This window comes from Gobius niger (assembly GCF_951799975.1).
Source record: "Gobius niger genome assembly, chromosome: 22".
NCBI lineage: Eukaryota > Metazoa > Chordata > Actinopteri > Gobiiformes > Gobiidae > Gobius > Gobius niger.
Window position 1 is genome coordinate 9,176,859 of NC_136873.1, and position 16,576 is coordinate 9,193,434.

Consider the following 16,576-nt stretch of genomic DNA (forward strand, 5'->3'; position numbering starts at 1 on the left):
GTGGACTTTATTACCTTTTTAATGTTTAATTTTCACCAAAAACTTTCTTTGACAAAAAGTGAAAAGTTACAGAAATAAAAACATAAAACGGTGAAAACGTTTGGCGAAAAAAAAAACAAATATTTAAATTATGTGCTTCATTCAGTTTTACAGCAATAAGTTACGGTTCAGTGTTATTTAAAGGCAACAGAAGAAACGCCGGCCTCCGACCCGGACGCCGCGGCAACCGGCACAAAATGGCCGCCGTCGGAGGGAAACAAACCGGGCGTCCATTTTGTGTGAAACGTCCCGACTCTGGCTTCGGCGGCGTCCGGGTCGGAGCCCGAGGCGAACGCAGAAACACCGTCACCGCGGCGACCGTCTTGGTGAAGGAGGGGGGGGGGCGGGGGGGCGGGGCCATGCACGAGAGGGGCGGAGCTCTAAGCGCTAGTTACTCCACACGCGGTCTGGAGTTTTTAGTGGTATAAAAACAGAGAAAGTCTCTAACGAGCGACGAAGACGAGAGCCAATGGGGACGGAGGAGGGGGGCGGGGCTTCACATTCCTTTGTTATGTACACGCTGCGTTCGTGGGGGGCGGGGCTGCAGGGGGGCGCCGTCCTTTAAACAGTCTTTGTGTCCGGCGCCAGTGGGAATACTTTTATTCTGAAGGAAATACTTTTATTCTGAAGTTCAGCAGCAGCTTTCGACGCTCGGGGCCTCGTCGTCGCGTCGTCGTTCGGAAAAAGTGGAGCCGCCATTTTGTGACTCGGGGTCAAAGGCAAAACATGATGGAAGATTTTTCTCTCGCGCGTCGTCACTTTGTAAAAGTCAAACGTTTTGGAAAAGAAACATTTACAGTTTGTGTTTGTCCCTGATTTCAGTCACATTTTTCACTTTCCAACGTTCAAATCCGACTTTAACGAAGTCTGTGAGCCGCTAACGAGATGCTAACGAGATGCTAACGCTACAAATATGAAAAACACAGCAACATTTTTCACTTTCCAACGTTCAAATCCGACTTTAACGAAGTCTGTGAGCCGCTAACGAGATGCTAACGAGACGCTAACGCTACAAATATGAAAAACACAACATTTTTCACTTTCCAACGTTCAAATCCGACTTTAACGAAGTCTGTGAGCCGCTAACGAGATGCTAACGCTACAAATATGAAAAACACAGCAACATTTTTCACTTTCCAACGTTCAAATCCGACTTTAATGAAGTCTGTGAGCCGCTAATGAGATGCTAACGCTACAAATATGAAACACACGGCGACATTTTTCCTTTTTTAAACACGGGGAAAATATGAAACGATTTTTTTAAAGCACTTCTCCACTGGGGGGCGCCACTGTCTGAACTTTTACACATTTGGGATAATATTAATCTTTTCAAAATGTAATGGATTTGGATTTAAAGTAAAGTAAATGACTGGGATGGCATTTTAAAGAGACTGCACACTCACTACTGCCACCTCAGGTCAAACGCGTAACTGCAGCTTCTATATTAACATCATTTTAACATCTTTTAACTCCCTCCAGTCGGGGGGGGGGGGGGGGGTTGTTATTCGGTGGTGCCCCTGTAATGCCCCACCCCCCCTGTATCCTCGGACCCGGCCCTGCTCAGTGACTCCGCCCTCACCGCGTGGAAACATTTACGTCTTTAATCCAAACCTTTGAAAAATGTGCAAGAAATTCAGGGACAAAACATAATAATTTAAAATTCACAATCTGACAGACAAATCTCCCAGGATTACTGCAGTACTGCAGTACTCCAAATACTGCGGTACTTCCACTTACTGCATACGACAGTCCCACGTTATACTCTCATATTTACATGGATACAGAGCCCCCTAGTGTCCGTGACGGGTCAGTACTCCGAGAACATTACAGTCTTTGCCAACGCGGCGGCCATCTTGGAATCGTGCGTGAGTGTTTTGGATTTAAAGGGGAGGGGCTTAAGGCGAGACGCTGCAGGAAAACGCTTTTATTTAGTGTTTTAGAGGTTTTAGTGAAACTGGGCGTGAGGATTATGTCTCTGGGGTTTTTCAGAGCGGCCATTTTGGATTTGTTTCAAAGCTCAGGGACCGGGGAGGGGGGGGTCGAGCTGCACAAACCAGGGAGGACGTTAGCACGAACCAAGCTAGCACGAACCAAGCTAGCACTAGCCGCTAACTTCACACCTACCACGTTAGCACTAGTCAAGCTAGCATTAATCAAGTTAGCACTGGCCGCTAACTTTGCACTTACCAAGTTAGCACTAGTCAAGTTAGCACTGGGCGCTAACTTAGCACCTACCAAGCTAGCACTGGTCAAGTTAGCACTGGGCGCTAACTTAGCACCTACCAAGCTAGCACTAGTCAAGCCGCATTAGCACTAATCACATTAGCATTGGCCAAGTTAGCATTAGCACTAGTCAAGTTGGCACTAATCCTGTTAGCATTAGCCACGGTTAGCACTAGCTGTGTTAGCCTTAGCCACGTTAGCACTAGGAGTGTTAGCACTAATCGCGGTAGAATTAGGCAAGTTAGAACTAGTCGCGTTAGCATTAGCCGCGTTAGAACTAGCCGTGTTAGCATTAGCCGCGTTAGCACTAATCGCAGTAGAATTAGGCAAGTTAGAACTAGCCGCATTAGCACTAGTCGCGTTAGCATTAGCCGCGTTAGCACTAGCCGTGTTAGCATTAGCTGCGTTAGCACTAATCGCGGTAGAATTAGGCAAGTTAGAACTAGCCGCATTAGCACTAGTCGCATTAGCATTAGCCGCGTTAGCACTAGCCGTGTTAGCATTAGCCGCGTTAGCACTAATCGCAGTAGAATTAGGCAAGTTAGAACTAGCCGCATTAGCACTAGTCGCGTTAGCATTAGCCGCGTTAGCACTAGCTGTGTTAGCATTAGCGAGTACAGTGTGACCCGATGTGAAGAGTCTCATGTTTCCACAGTTCTGGTTAAAACCCACGGCCGTTCTCATTGGTGCAGCTCGACCTGTGCTACGAGTTTAGTAACGACCACTTCCTGTTGGCCAGTGTGGGGAAACGACCACTTCCTGTTCTCATCTTTAACGTGAATCAAGCGGAAGTAAACGTGTGATGATCAGCTGTTTGTTTACGTGAGACAGGGACAGGAAATGGCCGTCACCGACAGGAAGTGAGTCCCTGCAGCGCCTCGTCTCCGCGGTAACCGGTCACACAGAGGTCACGATGTAGGAGCCCCTCTCGCTGCCGGCGCCGGCCCCGCCCTCTCCTTTGGGCTCTCGTTTCTTGGAGACGGGGGTGGGGATGAGCGAGGGCCGCGGGGGCGTGGCCGTGGCGGCGGTGGTGGCGGTGGTACTGGTGGTGCTCGCCGCGGCCGTGGTGGAGGCGGCGGCGCTGGGCGTGTAGTTGAAGGGACTGACTCGCGCCGCCACGGCTCCTCGCGGAGGCGCTCGCGGCGGCCGCTCGTCCAGGCTCTCGGTGCTGCGGCGGAGGTTCAGGTTGGAGCAGGACGAGGAGGCGGGGCTGTCGATGATGGGCGGGGCGTTGCCGGGCGAGCGGGCGGAGCAGGAGGAGGCGGAGCGCGGGTTGTTGACGGGACAGTCCTCCAGCCGCACCCACACGTCCTCGCCGCTCGGGCCGCGCTCCGCCGAGTTCTTCTTCCTCCACGTGCCTTTGGAGCGCTGTGATGTCACTTCCTCCTCGCTGCGGCGCGTCTCGCTGGACTCGGAGGAGGCGGAGAGGATGGAGGAGGAGGAGCCTGTGCGCTTCCACGTGCCGACGCGCGGCAGAGACGTGGACTTGGCGTTGGCGGCGCCGTTGGTGCCGCTGTTCTCGCGCTTCCACGTGCCCGTGCGGCTGAAGCGCGATGACGTCACTTCCTGCGGCCGCGACGGGCTCTCGGAGTGCGAGCGGCTCACGTCGCTCTTACGGCTCAGCGGCTCGGGGCTGGACGGGGAGTCGGCGCTGTGGGCGGAGTCGGGGGCGGCGCTGTGGGCGGAGTCCTCCAGTTTGCGCTTGAGCGTGGGACTCGGCGTCTCTTTGATGAAGGTCGACTGTCGCACGAGCGCCGGCGGCTTCTCCACGTCAGATTTCTGCTTCTTGGCGGCGACGCGCGGCGCCGACTCGCTGCGCGGCAAAGCGCTGGCTTTGGGTTTGGGGGCGGGTTTAGGGGCGGGGCTGGCGTTGAGGGCGGGGCTGGCGTTAGAGGTGGCTTTGGGGGCGGGGCTGGCGTTGGGGGCGGGGATTACGTTGGCGGCGGGTTTGGGGGCGGGGCTGGCGATGGAGGCGGGAGCTTTAAGTTTCTGTGAGCGGGAGGGGGTGGAGTCTCGGGACGAGCTGCCGCCCGCTTTGTCCTCGTTGCCACTTCCTGGTTTGGGGCCAATAGCGTTGCGGGGTTTGGCGCGGCCGCGGGCGCCGTCAGAGCGCGGTTTCCCGGTGACCAGGCTGCGGTAAACCTTCTTCCCTCCTTTCACCGCCTTCTGCTCGTCGCTCTCGCGCCGCACGCCGCTGCGCTCGCCGGGCTTCAGGATCCGCGCTCCTCGCCGCGCCTCGGGCTCCGGCTCTGCGGGGGGCGTGGCCTGGGGCGTGGCCTGCCTGGCCTGGCGTGATGCCGGGGGCAGCCTGAAGGGGGAGCCCACAGACTTGAGTGACAGCACAGAGTCGGAGTCAGACGAGGCCTGGCGTGACAGCGAGGCCGCGGCGTTCAGGGAGCTGACGATGGCGTTGGCGCCCTCCTGAATGGCCTTCCAGTCGAAGGACTCGGAGTCCGGGGACGCCGGGCTGTGCGTGGCCTCGTCAGGCTCCGCCTCTGCCAGGATGCCCTCGCCCTGCAGAGGGGGCGGGGCCTTCTTCTTCTTCTTGGGCATGGCGGAGCTGATGCACTCCTGCAGGAGGTCGTCCTCCGAGTCGATGGACAAGGACGAGAGGGAGGAGTTTCTGCTGAAGCAGACGGGCGTGTCCTCCACGGCGAAGGCTTTAGGGACGTAGCAGTGCGGCGTGGGGCGGGGCTTATGGGGCTTGTCCTCGCTGGGCGCGGGGGGCGGGGCTTTGTTGTTGTTCTCGTGGTCGATGTCGCTGAGCGACGAGAGGGAGGAGTTTCTGCTGAAGCAGACGGGCGTGTCCTCGATGGCGAACTGCAGGCGCTCGTCCGCCGCTTTGGGAGGCGGGGCTTGTGTGGGGGGCGGGGCTTGTGGCGGAGGCGGGGCCTGTGGGGGAGGCGGGGCCTGTTTGACTGGTTTGGCGGCTTTAGGGGCGGGCTTAGGCGGCGCTCGGGGTTTAGCGTCGGCGTCTTTGGCGTCGTCGTCGTCGAAGTCGAGCGAGCTCAGCGAGTCGTTGCGGGAGAAGCAGCACGGCGTGCCCTCGATGGGCGTGTAGTGCCGCGGCGAGTCCAGGGCGAAGCCGGGCTTGGGCTGAGGGGGGAGGAGCTTATGTGACGGCCGCTGCTGAGGCTTCACCGGAGACGTCGGCTTCTTCTTCTGCTGCTGCGCCAGAGGGGGCGTGGCCAGGGGAGGCGTGGCCGTGGGGGGCGTGGTCAGAGGGGGCGTGGCCTGGGCCGGTAGAAGGGGCGGGGCCGGTTTGCGGAGCTTGGACTTGGGCATGGCGGCGCTGATACATTCGGCTAAAATGTCGTCGCCGTTTTCTCCCTCGGGAAGCCCCGCCCTCCGCCTCTGACTGGGCGTGGCCTCCTCAGGGGGCGGGGACTCGATGGTGAGGTCACTGAGGGACGTTGCCGTGGAGAAGTTGAGGGGCGTGCCTTCCACGCAGTAAACGCGGGGCGTGTCTTCGCTCGGCGCTTCCTCGTCCTTTCTGGGCTGTGATTGGAGGCGGCTCTGAGGGGGGAGGAGCTTGTAGACGGGCAGCTGGCTGGGCTTCCTGGTTGGCTGCGTATCGGTGGTGGGCGGGGCTTGTGTGGCTTGTTTCTTGGGTTTCCGTGAGGACTTGGGCATCGCCATGTTGATACATGCCTCCAGAATCTCGATGTCGTCGTCTGATTCGCCCTCCAGCAGAGGCTCCGCCTCCTGCACCGCCAGAGCCCCGCCCATGTACGGCTCGTCCACACTGAGCGCGCTCAGACTGGACGCCTTGGAGAAGGCGTGCGGCGTGCTCTCGGTGGCGAAGTGCAGCAGGATGTCGTGAGGCTCCTCCTCCTTCAGCGTTAGCTCCTCCTCTTTGGCGGCGCTGGGCTCTGGGGGCGGGGTCTTGGCGCGGCTGGGGGGTGCGGTCTGCCCCGGGCTGTCGGGCAGGTCGCTGGGGCTGATGGCGCCGCTGGGCACGCCGCTGCAGGCGGAGGAGCGGGCGGAGGCGATGGAGGAGGTGGAGAAGGAGTCTAAGGAGCTGACGGAGGTGCAGCGCGAGAACATGAGCGGCGTCTCCTGAGCGTACGCCGCCGGCTCGGGCGGGCTCTTGGGCGTGCGGGCGCCGGACGCGCCGTGGTGATGGTGACGCGACTCGTGATGATGACGCTTAGGTTTCGGGTTCACGCCGCCAGAATCCACCGCCGTCTGAGACTCCGCCTCTTTACGCGGCTTCTCCGCCGGCTTGTCGTGCGCCGGCAGCGTGGGGTACTCGCCGCCGCGCTCGCCGCCGTCCACAGCGCTGCCGCCGCGGCGCTTCCGGACGATGACCTCGTGGCTCTCGTCGTCCTCTGACGACAGCGAGGAGAGGGAGGAGCCACGGGAGAAGCAGATGGGCGTGTCCTCCACGCAGTACGTCTGCGGCGCCTCCTGGCTCTTCACGCGATTGGCTGTGGCCGGCTGCAGGGGGCGGAGCTTCGGCGTGGAGGCGGGCTCTTTCTGAGCGCCGTATTTTAGACCGTATTCGTCTTTGCGCTGCGATTCGTACTTGTGGGCGGAGCTATCCGAGGCGTACTTGTGGGCGGAGCTGTCAGAGCTGTACTTGTGGGCGGAGCTATCCGAGCTGTACTTGTGGGCGGAGCCCTCTGAGCTGTACTTGTGGGCGGAGCCCTCTGAGCTGTACTTCAGGCTGTAGTCGATTGGCTGCTCCGTCTGAGCGTCGAATGGCGGCGCGGCGGCGTTGTAGCGGGGCGCTTTGAGCCTCTGTTGCTCCGCCTCCTCGCCGTTGGCGTTGGGGCTCTGGCGCCCGGAGTTCAGCTGCTCGTCCGAGTACTTCAGGCTGTAGTTGATGGGCGTGTCCAGCTCGCCCCCGTCGTCGTCCGCCATGTGGTTGGCGCTGCGGATCTTGTGCGCCAGGTCGGCCGGGTACTTCCTGTACCCGCAGAACTTGGCCACGGCGTTCTCGTCGGCGGAGTAGAAGTGGTCGGCGGCGGAGGGTTTGGTTTTGCCGCGGTTGCCGTAGCCGTCGGCGCTCGTCACACTGTTCAGGCTGTCGCTGGAGGCGCGGACGCCGGGCGCCGTGGGCGGGAACACGCGGCCGTACCCGCCCAGTTCCTCGCCGCGTTTGGGGCTGGACAGGACGGGCGTGTTGGCGTAGGAGCGGGTGTTGGCGGCGCCGGTGCCGCCGCCGCGGGTTTTGCGGTGAGCGGTTTTGGGGCTGAGGTTGTCGATGTTGTCGAATGTCTCTGAAAGCTGCTGCGCGTCCAGCTCCTCGAACAGCGCCTTCTGTTTGCGAGCGTGCAGCGACGGAGCGCCCCCTCCTGGAGACAGCACGCTGGCGTCCTTGTACCGCGCCGGCCGGTTGGCCATGAGGTTCCTCAGAGCCGCCGCGCTGCCCATGGCGATCATCTTGTGGCGTGAGTGGATGAGGTTTCGGAGCATGCCCACGGCGCCCAGTTCCCACAGCGTCTCCTGATCCGCCGCGTCCCGAGCGGACAAGTTCCACAGCGTCCCACAGGCGTTCGACACGATGGTCAGGCTGTGGGACTTCAGGTGCTGCAGGAGGGTGGGCAGGCAGCCACGCTCACGCAGGACCTGCCTGAGGGCAGAAAGAGACGCCATTACTACTACTGCTACTACTACTACTACTGCTACTACTGCTACTACTACTGCTACTACAACTACAACTACCACTACTACAACTACAGCCACGCTCTCGCAGGACCTGCCTGAGGGCAGAAAGAGAGACATCAGTACAGCCACGCTCACGCAGGACCTGCCTGAGGGCAGAAAGAGACGTCATTACTACCAATACTACTACTACTACTACTGCAACTACTACTACTACTACTACTACTACTACTACTACTACTACTACTACTACTACTACTACTACTACTACTACTACTACTACTACTACTACTACTACTACTACTACAGCCACGCTCACGCAGGACCTGCCTGAGGGCAGAAAGAGACGTCAATACTACCAATACTACTACCACTACTACTACTACTACTGCAGGAGGGTGGGCAGGCAGCCACGCTCTCGCAGGACCTGCCTGAGGGCAGAAAGAGACGCCATTACTACTACTGCTACTACTACTGCTACTACTACTACTGCAGGAGGGTGGGCAGGCAGCCACGCTCTCGCAGGACCTGCCTGAGGGCAGAAAGAGACGTCAGTACAGCCACGCTCACGCAGGACCTGCCTGAGGGCAGAAAGAGACGTCATTACTACTGCTACTACTACTACTACTACTACTACGGTCACGCAGGACCTGCCTAGTAGTAGCATGTGCAGAGCTAACTCTATGTTTACATTAGCATGTGCAGAGCTAACTCTATGTTTACATTAGCATGTGCAGAGCTAACTCTATGTTTACATTAGCATGTGCAGAGCTAACTCTTTGTTTACATTAGCATGTGCAGAGCTAACTCTTCTCTTTGTTTACATTAGCATGTGCAGAGCTAACTCTTTGTTTACATTAGCATGTGCAGAGCTAACTCTTTGTTTACATTAGCATGTGCAGAGCTAACTCTTTGTTTACATTAGCATGTGCAGAGCTAACTCTTTGTTTACATTAGCATGTGCAGAGCTAACTCTTCTCTTTGTTTACATTAGCATGTGCAGAGCTAACTCTTTGTTTACATTAGCATGTGCAGAGCTAACTCTTTGTTTACATTAGCATGTGCAGAGCTAACTCTTTGTTTACATTAGCATGTGCAGAGCTAACTCTTCTCTTTGTTTACATTAGCATGTGCAGAGCTAACTCTTTGTTTACATTAGCATGTGCAAAGCTAACTCTTTGTTTACATTAGCATGTGCAGAGCTAACTCTATGTTTACATTAGCATGTGCAGAGCTAACTCTATGTTTACATTAGCATGTGCAGAGCTAACTCTATGTTTACATTAGCATGTGCAAAGCTAACTCTATGTTTACATTAGCATGTGCAGAGCTAACTCTTCTCTTTGTTTACATTAGCATGTGCAGAGCTAACTCTATGTTTACACTAGCATGTGCAGAGCTAACTCTTTGTTTACATTAGCATGTGCAGAGCTAACTCTTTGTTTACATTAGCATGTGCAGAGCTAACTCTTTGTTTACATTAGCATGTGCAGAGCTAACTCTTTGTTTACATTAGCATGTGCAGAGCTAACTCTTTGTTTACATTAGCATGTGCAGAGCTAACTCTTTGTTTACATTAGCATGTGCAGAGCTAACTCTTTGTTTACATTAGCATGTGCAGAGCTAACTCTTCTCTTTGTTTACATTAGCATGTGCAGAGCTAACTCTTTGTTTACATTAGCATGTGCAGAGCTAACTCTTTGTTTACATTAGCATGTGCAGAGCTAACTCTTTGTTTACATTAGCATGTGCAGAGCTAACTCTTTGTTTACATTAGCATGTGCAGAGCTAACTCTTTGTTTACATTAGCATGTGCAGAGCTAACTCTTCTCTTTGTTTACATTAGCATGTGCAGAGCTAACTCTTTGTTTACATTAGCATGTGCAAAGCTAACTTTTTGTTTACATTAGCATGTGCAGAGCTAACTCTATGTTTACATTAGCATGTGCAGAGCTAACTCTATGTTTACATTAGCATGTGCAGAGCTAACTCTATGTTTACATTAGCATGTGCAAAGCTAACTTTTTGTTTACATTAGCATGTGCAGAGCTAACTCTTCTCTTTGTTTACATTAGCATGTGCAGAGCTAACTCTATGTTTACACTAGCATGTGCAGAGCTAACTCTTTGTTTACATTAGCATGTGCAGAGCTAACTCTTCTCTTTGTTTACATTAGCATGTGCAGAGCTAACTCTTTGTTTACATTAGCATGTGCAAAGCTAACTTTTTGTTTACATTAGCATGTGCAGAGCTAACTCTATGTTTACATTAGCATGTGCAGAGCTAACTCTATGTTTACATTAGCATGTGCAAAGCTAACTTTTTGTTTACATTAGCATGTGCAGAGCTAACTCTTTGTTTACATTAGCATGTGCAGAGCTAACTCTTCTCTTTGTTTACATTAGCATGTGCAGAGCTAACTCTTCTCTTTGTTTACATTAGCATGTGCAGAGCTAACTCTTTGTTTACATTAGCATGTGCAGAGCTAACTCTTTGTTTACATTAGCATGTGCAGAGCTAACTCTTCTCTTTGTTTACACTAGCATGTGCAGAGCCAACTCTTTGTTTACATTAGCATGTGCAGAGCTAACTCTTTGTTTACATTAGCATGTGCAGAGCTAACTCTTTGTTTACATTAGCATGTGCAGAGCTAACTCTTCTCTTTGTTTACACTAGCATGTGCAGAGCCAACTCTTTGTTTACATTAGCATGTGCAGAGCTAACTCTTCTCTTTGTTTACACTAGCATGGGCAGTTACCTGTGGGCCTGGGTAGTTACAGTAGTTACAGTTATTGTCATTTTTTGTCACATTTTTGTCAATTTTTTTGTCAAATTTTTCTAATTTTTTTCTTCAATTTTTTTTATCAATTTTTTGTCATTTTTTGTCATTTTTTGTCATTTTTTGGTCAAATTTTTTGTCATTTTTTTGTCATTTTTTGTCACATTTTTTGTCATTATTTTTTCAAATTTTTTCTTCAATTTTTTATCACATTTTTGTCATTTTTTGCCATTTTTATGTCAAATTTTTTTGTCATTTTGTGTCACATTTTTTTCATTTTTTGTCATTTTTTTGTCAAATTTTTTCTTCAATTTTTTTCAATTTTTTTTCATTTTTCGTCATTTTTTTGTCAAATCTTTGTCATTTTTCTGTCAAATATTTATCACATTTTTTACATTTTTTTGTCAAATTTTTTACATTTTTGTCACATTTCCATCATTGTTTTCGTCTACCTACCTACCTACCTACCTACCTACCTACCTACCTACCTACCTACCTACCTACCTACCTATCTATCTACCTGTGGGCCTGGTTAGTTACCTGTGGGCATGGGTAGTTACCTGTGGGCCTGGGTAGTTACCTGTGGGCCTGGGTAGTTACCTGTGGGCCTGGGTAGTTACAGTAGTTACCTGTGGGCCTGGGTAGTTACTTGTGGGCCTGGGTAGTTACCTGTGGGTCTGGGTAGTTACAGTAGTTACCTGTGAGTCTGGTTAGTTACCTGTGAGTCTGGTTAGTTACCTGTGAGTCTGGGTAGTTACCTGTGGGCCTGGGTAGTTACCTGTGAGTCTGGGTAGTTACCCGTGAGTCTGGGTAGTTACCTGTGGGCCTGGGTAGTTACCTGTGGGCCTGGGTAGTTACCTGTGTGCCTGGGTAGTTACCCGTGAGTCTGGGTAGTTACCTGTGTGCCTGGGTAGTTACCTGTGTGCCTGGGTAGTTACCTGTGTGCCTGGGTAGTTACCTGTGGGTCTAGGTAGTTACCTGTGGGCCTGGGTAGTTACCTGTGAGTCTGGGTAGTTACCCGTGAGTCTGGGTAGTTACCCGTGAGTCTGGGTAGTTACCCGTGGGTCTGGGTAGTTACCCGTGGGTCTGGGTAGTTACCCGTGGGTCTGGGTAGTTACCCGTGGGTCTGGGTAGTTACCCGTGGGTCTGGGTAGTTACCCGTGGGTCTGGGTAGTTACCTGTGAGTCTGGTTAGTTACCTGTGAGTCTGGGTAGTTACCTGTGAGTCTGGGTAGTTACCTGTGAGTCTGGGTAGTTACCCGTGGGTCTGGGTAGTTACCTGTGAGTCTGGGTAGTTACCTGTGAGTCTGGGTAGTTACCTGTGAGTCTGGGTAGTTACCCGTGAGTCTGGGTAGTTACCCGTGGGCCTGGTTAGTTACCTGTGGGCCTGGGTAGTTACCCGTGAGTCTGGGTAGTTACCCGTGGGTCTGGGTAGTTACCTGTGAGTCTGGGTAGTTACCTGTGGGCCTGGGTAGTTACCTGTGAGTCTGGGTAGTTACCTGTGGGCCTGGTTAGTTACCTGTGGGCCTGGGTAGTTACCCGTGAGTCTGGGTAGTTACCCGTGGGTCTGGGTAGTTACCCGTGGGTCTGGGTAGTTACCCGTGGGTCTGGGTAGTTACCCGTGGGTCTGGGTAGTTACCCGTGGGTCTGGGTAGTTACCTGTGAGTCTGGTTAGTTACCTGTGAGTCTGGGTAGTTACCTGTGAGTCTGGGTAGTTACCTGTGAGTCTGGGTAGTTACCCGTGGGTCTGGGTAGTTACCTGTGAGTCTGGTTAGTTACCTGTGAGTCTGGGTAGTTACCTGTGAGTCTGGGTAGTTACCTGTGAGTCTGGGTAGTTACCCGTGGGTCTGGGTAGTTACCTGTGAGTCTGGGTAGTTACCTGTGGGCCTGGGTAGTTACCTGTGAGTCTGGGTAGTTACCTGTGAGTCTGGGTAGTTACCTGTGAGTCTGGGTAGTTACCCGTGGGTCTGGGTAGTTACCTGTGAGTCTGGTTAGTTACCCGTGAGTCTGGGTAGTTACCTGTGGGCCTGGTTAGTTACCCGTGAGTCTGGGTAGTTACCTGTGGGCCTGGTTGGTGGCGATGAGGCTCGACACGTTGCGCAGGATGCCGCCGCCGCTCTCGATGATGGCGAGCGTGTTGCTGTGGCTGCGGTGCGTTAAAGTGCCCACCAGGAAGGCCAGCGACCCGTCCACGCAGCAGATGTCCGCCTTGTTCTCCGTGCAGTGGGCGGAGAGGTTCCACAGCGCCGAGAGCACGGACTTCAGCGTGGACTCCTGAACGCAGCGGCACACGGGGAGCGTCATTGAAATTTGTGTGTGAGGTTGAGTGTTTGGACCAAGTGTTTAACCTCTTTTCTGTAACTTTTTGGTAATTTTTTCGTCCATTTTTTGTATTTTTTTTGTATAATTTTTAGCACATTTTTGTAATTTTTTTAATCACTTTTTAGTCATTTTTTGTTACGTTTTTCTAATTTTTTTCTTCAATTTTTTGTCATTTTTTGGTCAATTTTTTGTCCATTTTTTGTCATTTTTTGTCAATTTTTTGGTCAAATTTTCATCACATTTTAGTCATTTTTTGGTCAATTTTTTGTCATTTTTTGTCAATTTTTTGTCATTTTTTGTCAATTTTTTGGTCAAATTTTCATCACATTTTAGTCATTTTTTGGTCAATTTTTTGTCATTTTTTGTCAATTTTTTGTCATTTTTTGTCAATTTTTTTGGTCAAATTTTCATCACATTTTTGTCATTTTTTTGTCAATTTTTTGTCATTTTTTGTCAAATTTTAGTCATTTTTTGTCAATTTTTTGGTCAAATTTTCATCACATTTTTGTCATTTTTTGGTCAATTTTTTGTCATTTTTTGTCCATTTTTTGTCATTTTTTGTCAAATGTTTATCACATTTTTGTCACTTTTTTGTCATTTTTTGTCAATTTTTTGTCAATTTTTTGTCAGATTTTTGTCATTTTTTTGGTCAAATTTATGTCGTTTTTTTGTCAGTTTTGTGTCATTTTTTTGTCAATTTTTTTGTCAAATTTTTCTCATTTTTTATCACATTTTTGTCACATTTTGGTCACATTTCCATCATTGTTTTCGTCTATCTATCTACTTACTCACTGAAAATGTGTCTGTCAGTGACGTCATTTACATTTAAATAAATACACCACAGGCCTGTTTAAAAAGGAATAATCAACCCTAAATTAATCTTGTTTATAAATATAAAACTATCATTAAAAGTCATTTATTTGTGTGTCAGTGTTTGGTCCAAGTGTTTAACCTCTTAACTCCCGCCTGAACCGAGAGGATCTTTTCCCTCATGTCAGATTTTTTTTTTTCCCATCATTTTTTTGTTGGGTTTTCAACTCATTTCTGTATCCGTTTTGTCACTTTTTGTCAAATTTTTGTAATTTTTTTGTCAAATTTTTATCAAATTTTTCTCATTTTTCTCATTTTTTTTGTATTTTTTTTTTTAATTTTTTGTCAATTTTTTGTAATTTTTTTGTCCATTTTTTGACATTTTTTAGTCAAATTTTTCTTCTTTTTTTGTCAAGTTTTTGTCACATTTTTCTCATTTTTTGTCAATTTTTTTTATTTTTTCATCACTTTTTTGTCACATTTTTGTCACATTTTTGTCACATTTTTGTAATTTTTTTGTCAATGTTTTCTCACTTTCTTTCCAGAAGCTTTTGGATTGGGGTAAAGCCAAACTGGAGAAAATGTGCTCGGTTCAGGCGGGAGTTAAGGGCTTAAACCTGCAGTGCTGCCCCCTGCTGGTCTGACTGAATTCTTGATCATTGACAGTGAAAACAGCGGAGCACTGCTGCCTCATTAATATGCATGACGTCGCTCATTAATATGCACGACGTCATCAAAAGGATCGATATGGGAATAAAAAGTAAGAGTGGAGCTTCTGTTGTTTGTGGACCCGATGGAGACGGTGGCCGTACCTTCTGGACCTGCAGAGCGCAGCCCATGAGCGCCCGGACGCTGCCCACCTCCCGCAGGGTCTTCTTGGAGTTCACGTCCGCCCTCCAGGACAGGTTCCTCAGCACGCTGGCGATGACCTGAACACAACAAACGATGAAACCGCTCCTTCGTGAACGCAGATGTTTCCTCACGAGCGTCCGGAGGCTTTACCTGCTGCAGGTCCTCGCTCTCCGACTTCAGCTGAGCCACCATGGCCCTCATGCAGCCCTTCATGGAGCAGAGCGTGGCCTGGAGACAGGAGCACACAGTTACACGTCACACAGTTACACACAGTTACACACAGGGACACGCCCACTTCACAGGAGGACACGCCCACTTCACAGGAGGACACGCCCACACACAGTTACACAGAGCATCACACACAGGGACACGCCCACTTCACAGGAGGACACGCCCACTTAACCCCTTAACTCCCGCCTGAACCGAGCACATTTTCTCCAGTTTGGCTTTACCCCAATCCAAAAGCTTCTGGAAAAATGGTGTGAAAATAGGAAAAAAACTGACGAAAACATTGATGGAAAAGTGAAAGGAAATTGATAAAAAATGGAAGAAAAAATGACCAAAATGTGACCAAAAAAATGACAAAAATGTGATAAAAAATGACAAAAATATGATAAAAATGTGATTAAAAAATGACTAAAATCTGATAAAAAAATGACTAAAATATGATAAAAATATGATTAAAAAATGACAAAAATATGATAAAAATCTGATAAAAAAATGACAAAAAAATGACAAAAAAATGACAAAAAAATGACAAAAATGTGACAAAAAAATGACAAAAAAATGACAAAAATGTGACAAAAAATGTGACAAAAAAATGACAAAAAAATGACAAAAATGTGACAAAAAATGTGACAAAAAATGTGACAAAAAAATGACAAAAAAATGACAAAAATGTGACAAACATATGATTAAAAAATGACCAAAAAAAAGACAAAAATGTGACAAAAAATGACAAAAATGTGACAAACATATGATTAAAAAATGACCAAAAAAAAGACAAAAATGTGACAAAAAATGACAAAAATGTGACAAAAAATGACAAAAAATGACAAAAATGTGACAAAAAATGACAAAAATTATGGAAAAAAAAAAATCACTAAAAATTACAAATCTTTGACAAGAAATTACAAACCCAACCAAAAAATGATGGAAAAAAAAATCTGATCCTGAAAGATCCTCTCGGTTCAGGCGGGAGTTAAGAGGTTAACAGGAGCTCAGTTTGGACACGCCCACTTCACAGGAGCTCAGTTTGGACACGCCCACTTCACAGGAGGACACGCCCACTTCCCAGGAGTTTGAAAACGTAAGCAGTCGTACCTTGTTGGCCACGTCTCCGAAGGTGAGGTTGGTCAGCGCCATCCCTGCGTATCTCCTCAGGGTGATGCTGTAGTGATCGGAGCTGAGTCCAAACATCTCACAGTCCACCTGGAGGAGCTCTGCCACGGCCTGGAGACCTCCTGCAGAACAACAGGCCTTTACTACACACACACACCTCACAGTCCACCTGGAGGAGCTCTGCTACAGCCTGGAGACCTCCTGCAGAACAACAGGCCTTTACTACACACACACACACCTCACAGTCCACCTGGAGGAGGAGCCACGGCCTGGAGACCTCCTGCAGAACAACAGGCCTTTACTACACACACACACCTCACAGTCCACCTGGAGGAGGAGCCACGGCCTGGAGACCTCCTGCAGGACAACAGGCCTTTACTACACACACACACACCTCACAGTCCACCTGGAGGAGGAGCCACGGCCTGGAGACCTCCTGCAGGACAACAGGCCTTTACTACACACACACACACCTCACAGTCCACCTGGAGGAGCTCTGCCACGGCCTGGAGACCTCCTGCAGAACAACAGGCCTTTACTACACACACACACCTCACAGTCCACCTGGAGGAGGAGCCACGGCCTGGAGACCTCCTGCAGG

General features: G+C 50.2%; 1 protein-coding gene and 1 long non-coding RNA gene across 4 annotated transcripts in view; both read right to left on the reverse strand.

The window, feature by feature from the left end:
- LOC306981277 overlaps nt 1-2,336 on the reverse strand; it is a 90,082-nt gene extending 87,746 nt beyond the window's left edge. For both annotated transcript variants that reach the window (XR_013794092.1, XR_013794093.1), the window contains exon 1: nt 2,167-2,336. This is a non-coding gene — a long non-coding RNA (uncharacterized lncRNA). The remainder of the gene's footprint in view (nt 1-2,166) is intronic.
- Nucleotides 2,337-3,045: 709 nt separating this feature from the next.
- The window catches only part of LOC306981275 (adenomatous polyposis coli protein-like), a 42,091-nt gene continuing 28,560 nt past the window's right edge, over nt 3,046-16,576 (reverse strand). The window contains exons 13-18 of one of the 2 annotated variants that reach the window (XM_079580836.1): nt 16,133-16,176; nt 15,958-16,053; nt 14,785-14,862; nt 14,595-14,711; nt 12,710-12,924; nt 3,047-7,840 (exon numbers count right to left, since the gene is read on the reverse strand). In XM_079580836.1, the coding sequence (XP_079436962.1) occupies nt 3,160-7,840; nt 12,710-12,924; nt 14,595-14,711; nt 14,785-14,862; nt 15,958-16,053; nt 16,133-16,176 (5,231 nt within the window). In that variant the 3' untranslated portion in view covers nt 3,047-3,159. Of the gene's footprint in view, nt 7,841-12,709; nt 12,925-14,594; nt 14,712-14,784; nt 14,863-15,957; nt 16,098-16,132; nt 16,177-16,576 lie in introns of both variants that reach the window. The other variant, XM_079580837.1, reaches the window with a different exon arrangement.